General features: G+C 36.9%; 2 protein-coding genes across 7 annotated transcripts in view; one reads left to right on the top strand and one right to left on the bottom strand.

Annotated features, from left to right (window-relative positions):
- Window positions 1-6,668, bottom strand: part of LOC122250627 (uncharacterized) — a 79,408-nt gene extending 72,740 nt beyond the window's left edge. For 3 of the 6 annotated variants that reach the window (XM_043012120.2, XM_086534004.1, XM_086534005.1), the window contains exon 1: window positions 6,254-6,668. Coding sequence is in view for 2 of the 6 variants with exons in the window: in XM_086534004.1 (XP_086390130.1) it covers window positions 6,254-6,304 (51 nt within the window). In the remaining 4 variants the exon portion in view is untranslated. Of the gene's footprint in view, window positions 1-1,655; window positions 1,774-2,005; window positions 2,066-6,253 lie in introns of those variants that run through there. The other 3 variants (XM_086534008.1, XM_086534006.1, XM_086534007.1) reach the window with 3 other exon arrangements.
- A 565-nt stretch (window positions 6,669-7,233) lies between these two features.
- Window positions 7,234-10,000, top strand: part of mRpS18B (mitochondrial ribosomal protein S18B) — a 9,497-nt gene continuing 6,730 nt past the window's right edge. Inside the window, exons 1-2 of the mRNA XM_043012117.2 lie at window positions 7,234-7,341; window positions 8,526-8,682. Of these exons, the coding sequence (XP_042868051.1) occupies window positions 7,249-7,341; window positions 8,526-8,682 (250 nt within the window). The 5' untranslated portion in view covers window positions 7,234-7,248. The remainder of the gene's footprint in view (window positions 7,342-8,525; window positions 8,683-10,000) is intronic.

Here is a 10,000-nt window from a genome sequence, read left to right as displayed (position 1 = left end):
AAGAGGATAGGGAGGAAGAGGAGGAAGAGGCTTGGGAGGAGGAGGAGGAAAAGGATTGGGAGGAGGAGAAGGAAGAGGATTGGGAGGAGGAGGAGGAAGAGGATTGGGAGGAGGAGGAAGAGGATTGGGAGGAGGAAGAAGATTGGGAGGAGGAGGAGGAAGATTGGGTGGAGGAGGAGGAAGATTGGGTGGAGGAGAAGGTGGTGGTAAGGGAGGGAGGAAGGAAAAGGAGGAGGTGGTAGTAGGGAAGGAAGGAAGAAGAGGAGGTGGTGGTGGTAGGGGAAAATGAGGAGGAGGAAGAAAAATAGAAAGAAGTGGTGGTGGCCGCGGCGACGGTGGACATGGAAGTGGGAAGTGACAACACAAGACAAGCTGTGCGTATGAGCAGAACAGAGAGCGCATTTCAATGTAGTTGAAAAAGCATAAGCAAAGCAAAGCGTGGGATAAGAAAGGCAAATCAACGTATCCATTACAATGGCCTCTGAAATACACCAGCGATTCTCCCATTTTTTTTTTTTAAGCTGCTACCCCTCTGCCCTTCAATTTCATCAGCTCAATGTGTACTTAAAACCCACCTTATCCTGATAAAGGAAAATCATTCAAACTACTCTTAAAAGAGCAATAATCTAACCATGCCCTCGTACGGCGCATAATCCTAGAATATCGCTAGAAACACACACACACACACACACACACACACACACACACCTGGGTCCATTAATAATATACTGTATATCCCTTCCCCCCCGCCCCCGAAAAAAGAAACATACTGTACGATAAAACTAAAAATATTTCTGCTCTACAGTTTGGCTGTATGTCATACTAATTAATCAATATAATTATCGTATTCCGTGAAAGCGTTTGCGTGCATTAGTGCTCTCTCTCTCTCTCTCTCTCTCTCTCTCTCTCTCTCTCTCTCTCTCTCCCCCTCTCCCCCTCCCTCCCTCTCTCTCTCTCTCTCCCCCCTCTCCCTCCCTCCCTCTCTCTCCCTTTCCCCCTCCCTCCCTCTCTCTCTCTCTCTCTCCCTTTCTCCCTTTCCCCCTCCCCCTCCCCCTCTCTCCCTTTCCCCCTCCCTCCCTCCCACCCTCTCCCTCTCCCTGTCTCTCCTTCCATAAACAAACCCTAAAGAATGGCCTTTAATCACCGCCCATTTCCAGTCATAAGAGGATCGTGCGATGCTTTAGTGTCAATAAAGGCAGCCAATCAAGGGTGACGCCTCTCCTTACGCGGCGAATGAAGGTCGTAATAAGCGCCGCAACAACGAAAATTATCAAGGGAAACGGAAATGATATCAACCCTTTTGTTATATTATCTATTAACCTCTTTCCTGATTATATATATATATATATATATATATATATATATATATATATATATATATATATATATATATATATATTATATGTAGGGGGTGAGTGATAGGAAGAGGTCAGGGAGTAGATGAGGGGCGTATCAGATAAGAGAGGGGGAGAGGGAAAGGGGGAGGGGGAGGGGGAGGGAGAGGGGGAGGGAGGCAGGGGGAGAGAAAAAGAGAGAGAGAGAGAAAGAGAAAAAGAAAGAGAGAGAGAGAGAGAATCATTGACACAAATAAATGCAAGAGCAAACAACCAAGATAAAAGAGAAAACAAGAACCAAGATCAACGCTTTTAACGTACCTTAGTCTCCAAAGCGCATAATACCAAACGACCGTGCTTGACCTCCTACGCCCCGCCCCCTCCACACACACACACACACACACGCGCGCGCAAACAGACCAGCACATCCACCAAGAACACACTAAACACAACCCAGGCCACGTCACCACACCCACCATGAATACACCAAACACAACAAAACACACCAAAACACACCCCAGGCCACGTCACACAGATCAGCTGATAGGAAATGACTCATCCTCCCCGGACATCCACGACAAAAAAGACTACGACGACGACTCAAACGACAAACTCAAAATACTCAAGAGTACTCAAGCACCAAAAATCAACGCTAGTTTATTAATAGTTACTCGAAGAGGAGGAGCTATGTTTACAGTCCCATCCGGCGGAGCGACTTCCTGCAAACCTACTTTATCACCGCTCGTCATTCGTAACGGTTGTGATTTATCTTCGAAAGCTATTCTTATCTCGGACTTTGATATCCTATCTCTAAATCTAAGTCCAACCCGGCTAATAACGCCTATCGTAGTTCTGATCAAATTCAATTGGGTCTGATAAAGGTATTTACTTACGTTCTGAGGCTAATTTAGATATTCTCAAAGCACATTTGCTCGCCTAGCCATAATCTGAAACATATTACCGTTCACAGAACAAGACTAACATGAAGACAGTAATACATTCATGAAAGAAAACAATCAACCATTTTATAAAACTAATTAAAAATAAGAGAGAGGAACGTAAACATTGTCGTAAATATTTTATCCCCTTTTCAAATCCCTTAAATTCAAAGAAGTCATTCAGGACATCCCATGAAGTCCTGCAATGCCCCTCCCCCCAAAGAGAATCCTCCCTCCGTTACCCCCCCCCCCAAGAACCCTTCCTTCCCTACCCCCTCACCCCACCCAAATCTAAATATCTTCACTCTCTCTTTAAGTTTAGATCGAATTTTGTGGTAGTCGGACAGAGTATTGTTTCATTTCCATTTGCTTTTGCTTCTTCTCACTAATTATCATTGTGGAAGAAAGAGAAGAAGATGATGATGATGATGATGATGATGATGATGATGATGATGATGATGATGAGGAGGAGGAGAAGGAGGAAAAGAGGAAGAGAAAGAGGAGGAGGAGGAAAAGAGGAAGAGAAAGAGGAGGAGGAGGAAAAGAGGAAGAGAAAAAGGAGGAGGAGGAGCAGAAAGAGGAGGAGAAAGAGGAGGAGGAGGAGAGGAGGAGGAGAAGGAGGAGGAGAAAGAGGAGGAGAAAGAGAAGGAGGAGGAGGAGGAGGAGGAGGAAGAGGAGGAGGAGGAGGAGGAGGAGGAGGAGGAGGAGGAGGAGGAGGAGGAGGAGGAGGAGAAGAAGGAGGAGAAAGAGGAAAAAGAGGAAGAAGAGAAGAAGGATGCATAAAATAAAGTGATTTTGAATCTGATAGTAATAAGGATAATGAAATCACAATGGTAATGGTGGTGGTAGTGGTGATGATAAAAAAATACCTATGACTCAACTCTATCCACAGCTTAACATGTTCAGTCAGTCTTCAATCAATAACCTGCTATATCAACAAGGGAATTAGATATCAGGAATAGGGGTTTCTCATACTAATCCTTTGTTACTTCTATGCTGTGCTAGGATACAGATACTAGAATGAAAATACAAGTCCAAGCAAATATATAATAATTATCTACTTAGATCAATTTTGTATGAAATATTTAAGAGAGAAGATCTGGTACATGAATATCATAGTACATATGAATTACTGCTTCAAAAAGACAGTCCCTTGACAAAGCCTTATCTCTTAAATTTATGCTATACGCATGTGATAAAGCACTTTTATCACCAGTCACCGGTAAGGCTTATCAGAGAAGATATGAACAAGTGATATAGTCAATAACTTGTATCATTCTTTCATCAATATAACTCTCAAAGACTGAATAGAAGACCTAGACACATTCCAGGAATGTACAAAAGGCAACTAGAAACCTAAATTTCAATAAAACAATCTTTTATTTTTTATTTTTTTCAAAATTTTTAAGTCTCCCAGGTAGTCCAATTACACTGCAACACAATCCAGAACATTCTAGAAAGAAGACTCCTCTCTCACAACTGGCAGAACACTTTTTTTTTTAGCTTTATTTACCCTGGTTTTAATAATTCCCTTTTCTTTTATTTATGAGTGAATTTTTTGTTACAAAAATATTTGAGAAATATCCCATCCAAATACACCAAAAGCAAAAGATAGAATAGAGAACTCTTCTTCAAAAATAAAACTATGTAAAATACAAATCAAGATGTCATATTTTTTGGTGTATAAAACTGCACATTAATTAAAAGCAATACCTTATATGTTTTTATCCTTATCAAAATACTGTATTTACTTAGCTTAATTAGCTTTGTGGTAAACTCAAAAGATCAGGAATTAACATATTGATATTTCCCAAGACAATTTTCTTCCATTACATAGTAAATTTAGAGTGAAATAGTTATAAAATAAATGAACCTTGCAATATATGTGTTCAGGCAATGGCCCTGGTCTGCTCCCCTTTTGCAATCCGACAAAGATAAAAAAAAATTCTACTACAAATATTCTGCCAGGATAGAGCTTGGACTGCTTCCTTATTTGAGGATAAATATCTGGGAGGCCTACAAAATGTACACACAAAGCTTTAAATTACTTGGATTTTAAATCTAAGATAACTATGATATCACAAATTGACATTTAATAAGTGGGGGAAAAAACCTAATAGAAATGCAAGTATATACATAGAACATTCTTGCATGACCAATCAAATATATAATTTGTCAGATTGTAGTTGTTTTGAACTGAATTTTAAATTTCCCATTATAAAAATAAATTACTATATAAGTCATGTAACTTATGAAAGAAAAGAAGTGCTGGGCATTTAGAAGACACCTGCAGTGACTTTTTTTTTTTTTCTTTTTTTTTTTTCATTCTATATTTCTGTCCAATGTGATAGTGGCACAGTGTCAAGTAAGCACCGCAGCTAACACACTTCACACTTACAAAAAGAAAGAAAAAGAGAGAGAGAAAAAAAAAGAAGAAGAAATCTGGTAGGCACAGAGAGAGGTGGAGGCTGTACTGATTGACAGAAGGTTAAAGGTGGATTTGTCTTCGAAACATTTACCAAGAAAAGATAGATAAATCTTAATGACAGATCCATACTGTGTAGGGTACCAACTGCCACAGGTATAAATCTTAATACTTTAAAACACTGATTCACCGTCAAGATATCGGACTTCCAAAAGCCTCGATAAATCAACATTGGTGATTATGAATGCAACGTAATGGTGTGACCTATGATTCTTAAGAGGCCCTCATCCTGAAGGACCTTTCATACATAAGTATTAATATCATGCACTTCTACGTCACTCATTTACAGGACAATCTTTGAACCAATTCCCATATGGTGACCTGGAAGCATTTCTAATCTTATGACCAATTCCTTTTCCATGAACATCTATTTCCCGGACTTTTCTCACCAAACTGGCAGAGAGACTGTTCAACAAAGACTGCTCTTTCCCTCTCGAAAGGCGCACCAATAAAATACGTGATTCGAAAGTTGTGCAGTAATGACAGAAAAATTCCCCGGTGTATTTAGAATAATTACATGAATCAAGACCTGGTTACTGTTATTCCTACTTCCATCGCTTTGTGTAGCAAGTTGTCCAGAATAAGCTTGCATCTGGTGATGCTCTACAATCTGGCATCGGCAAGCAACCCTCCATCACTTACATTATATAGCAAGTTTGATCGCCAGGGAGGTTTGCAAGCTCAACCTTGCAAGATTATATGTGGTGAAGATTTGTTGGCCTGTAATGGAGCATTACATTATCTGATTGTGCCGTTGTCCTTCACTTGCACATATTGATTTCTGAAGTGGTGGGCGACGTTTTGGCTTCATTGCAAGACTATTGCTTAGTTGTCTGAACCCTTCCATGGTCATATTCTGAATCAATTGGTAGTTCTATTACTATATGTTCTGAAATAGTTTACTTCTTGCTCCTGTTATTATTAACCATATTGCAAAGGAAGAAATACCTGATTTCTGGACTTACTTTCTACAATCAAATAATCAATATGGTCTACTGATTTCACTCAACAAGGAAGAAGAAAGCTGTGATAATTCTAATTATAATGATAACAACACCAACAACAGTAATACTAGTCATTAAATTACAAATACAGTATGAAATAAAACAAGACAACAGAAAAATACAACAACATATTAACCTACTAGTCTTTAACATTAATTAGCTTATCATACCTTCATATGCTATAGAAACGGACCTTTTATCACACCAAAAACGTTAAAATGAACACCAAATTAAGCAAATCAATTGCACCAACATCAAAATCCCCTTTCCTTAATTACAACGAAACCTGTTCTATGCATAATAATTCGTGCCGGTTAAATAAGCCACGAGTGAGTGAGACATTAATTTCTACCTTTCCTATTGATCTAATCTACTCGTTGTACTTTCATCAACACTTATGACCTAAGTATCGCTAAATCTACTAGGAGGAGCTGATCTCACTGGTTAATTTAGGGGATAAATATATATAGTGGGATATTTTTTTTTTTTTACCTTCTGTGTTGCGTTGGTAGCCGTCGTTCCACTCGTTGAGGGTGTATCCATTATCACTTTTAGAGCACTATTTCCTTCTCGAGATAGGACACAAACACTACACAATAACCCGACGCACTCTCGAGGGATTGGGTAGATTATTTAGAATGATTTACAGATGGATTTGGAATTGTATCAGATATAGTGTGCGTAGCCATTTCCCTTGCCCTTTACATCGTAGATTAATATCTACGTGCATCGGCTCGGCCCGGGTGATATCTGCAACGGGATTGATAGCTACAGATTCTACAGATTCTGAGGAATGTTTATTAGAAGGTAAGAAGCTATAGTTCAGCTAGGTAAAGTTGAGATTTCACATTATAAAATTTCCTTTATAATGGTGCCTTTGCTCATCAGCTCCATCAAGGAGGACTATGAGCTGCGAAGGGGGCGCTCGTATGTGGTGTCGGATCCCACGCTCTTCTCTGTAATTCCTAGGTATTTTATTCTTATAAGAATACTTCTAGAGATGTGTAGCAATGTTCAATCGTATTGAAGTGTGTATTGATTCTTAAATAACCTTGGATTTACCTAATGTACGACTTTCATCTTCCTCCACCCTTCACAGCCCAGAAAAAACAAAAGAATGCGCGACCGTCCACATCATAAGGGAGAGAAAGGCATTCTGATTCTCTATTCGATTCCACAAATACAATCCTAATCCCTTGAGGTATCCACAATACCGGTTGAGATCTAAGTACAATTCAATCCTCTAAAAAAAATCTCAATTCAAGCCTTCCAATACAACTCAACCTATTATAACATTCATAATCCTTAATATCCAAAATAAAAATAAAAGCCCCACTTGAATTTCTCAAACACAATCTAACCTAAAAGAACCAAGACACTCAACTCGAACCCTAAAATAAAGGCAATTCAATCCTCTAAATAGAAACTACACTCCTCATCCAAACCCCCTTGTATAGAACTCGATCCCCCTCCTCCAGATGTAAACAATGTCGGCGTCCACGATGTTCCTCCGGTCCCTCGTAAGGCCTGTGCTCTCTGCAATTTCCTGCAATGGCACGGCACCTAAGGCTTTATTACAGGTAGGTTTATTTATATTACGTACCTGGGCCTTTATCTGACCGAGCATTCATTACGTCATTTTGTAATATACTTTTTATTTCGAGGGTTTGGTTTGCTTGTGTTCCTAAGAAGTTTTTATCTATTTTGGAATTATGTAATGTTATTTAAATTATTGATAGAAGGAAATAGAATAAGGAATTGCAAGGGATTTGGGGAATATTTGAAATAGGAATGCATCAAGTGACGTTCTCAACTCAGGCCTTCGTAATAAAGACACACAAATTACCTCTATATCTAATCATACCTGATGTGAATGATGGATATCTTAAAAGAATGATGATAATTATTTAAATATGTATATTGTTAAATGTTAATGAATTATTAAATCAATGATAGTGATATGTTTTAGTGTCATTGTATGAGGAGGTAGTGAGCTAAACATGTGGAAGTGGTCTTTGTATTTCTAAAATGGTATGTGAAGTTTGTATTATGTGGTCTACATTTTAAAGCAGGAACATTTAAAAGAAGACAAAAATGTATCAGAAGCACATTTAGCGGATCATGCAAGCAAATATCCTAACGTTGCTGCTGGTGGCAGGTTTATTTCTTTAACCTGTTAAATTAACGATGGGTGACAAGCTATCACGTCAAGTGGTGTCAGGGTCAGCCTCCCGGGACAAGATATTTCGTCATGGCTATCCTCCTGGCCGGTGCGCTGGGTGATTGGGCATATAGCACTTGGCCATGGCCAGTGTGGGCGAGAATTCCGAGGCGGTAGGCCTATGCATTTGAAATGTCCCGGTGTTTTGACCGTTTAGAACCATAGTAGCCCAGTCGTTAAGAACACACTTACAGACAGGATATGGTGGACGTACCTATACTTTGTGGAAAGTGTTTCTTATTCTTATTGGTATTGTATGTGTAGTCTATGACCATTACTTCACATCTTCTTTATGTTAAAGCAAGCACACTGCCAATTATATATTTGATAATATGGGTGTCTAATGCCCAACTCCTTCTTGAAGAGAGGCCACTTTTCTCATAATTAAAAAGAAGGTGGAAAATAAAAACCAAGGATGTTATTAAAGTATGTATGGATATTGAAAGTTTGTAATAGTGAGAGTGCAAATAACAAATACTTTATTGTTGTTGTTACATTATTGTGTTAAAGAATATACCTTTATTATTTCATTCCTCGTTGCAGATTGAAGGGAGGAGCCATGTTGCATCCAGTCTATTCACAAGCTCAAGACTAAGGTGTGATGCCGAGGAAGGAGAGCCTCAGGCAGAGCGAGACCCGTTGAAAGACCGATCTAAAGTAATCCCTGTCGAGACCAGCATGAAGTACCTCAACAGTGATGGTGAGATTGTGGTGATTATTATTATTATTATTATTATTATTATTATTATTATTATTATTATTATTATTATATATATATATATATATATAATATATATATATATATATATATATATATAATATAATTTTTTTAACTGTGGGTTGGAATCTTTTCTTTTCTTTTTTAATTTTCTGTTTTTTTTTTTTCTGTTTTATATGTTTTAAATTTCTTTTTCATGAATTTGTTTATTTGTTGGTAGAATAGTCCCAAGTTGCTTATTTAGAATTTTGATAGAAGTTATCGGGAGCTCTTTATATCTGCCTTGTATGTATTTTATTTCTAATGGTTCTTGACCTTTCTTACCATATCACACTAAAAGTAACCTAAATTTTAACAATAATTCATAGCTTCTTTGTCATGCTACATCTATGGCTAGAAGGAAGAACAGAAGTTCTATTAACCCATAGGTCACAGTTTTAATAAAATATATATGCAGTAGGATGGCGGATTTACATTGTCTGACACGGTACAATCTGCGTCTATGACCGACTCTGCCTTGGCAGCAAATCATGCCATCCACTGCTAATGGTTAACCCATTCACTCCATGGCTTATATTTGCCTAATCCTACTCCTGCCGGCTAGATAACAAGCACGATGCTGTGATGTGCCTCTCAGAGTGCATGATAATAGGATGTTTTTATATATATATATATATATTTTTTTTTTTCATAAGAGAATAAAAATAAGTCTATACATACAGAACTCATGAGAATATATATATATATATATACATATATATATACATATACATATATATATACATATATATATATATATGTATATATGTATATATACATATGTATATATATATGTATATATATATGTATATGTATATATATATGTATATATATATGTATATGTATATGTATATATGTATATATATATGTATATATATATATGTATATGTATATATATATGTATATTATATATTATATGTATATATATAATATGTATATTATATATGTATATATATATATGTATATATATATATTATATATATATATTATATATATATATATATATATTATATATATATATATATATATATATATTATATATATATATATATATATATATATATATATATTATATATATATATATATATATATATATATATATATATATATATAATTATATGTGTATATATATTTAACAATGTAAAACGTATGTTTTGAGGAGGAGATCAGGATGTGATAGGACGTCATGTGGCAGGAGTGAAATATTCGCATGGTGTGATATCACGTAACCTGATGTGAATGGGTTAATTTTTAAGGAAT

This window comes from Penaeus japonicus, unplaced genomic scaffold (assembly GCF_977035675.1).
Source record: "Penaeus japonicus unplaced genomic scaffold, GWHDUDI00000001_assembly GWHDUDI00000040, whole genome shotgun sequence".
NCBI classification, from domain to species: Eukaryota; Metazoa; Arthropoda; class Malacostraca; order Decapoda; family Penaeidae; genus Penaeus; species Penaeus japonicus.
The sequence above is the reverse complement of the archived record's forward strand: the minus strand, read 5'-3'. Positions and strand labels throughout refer to the sequence as shown.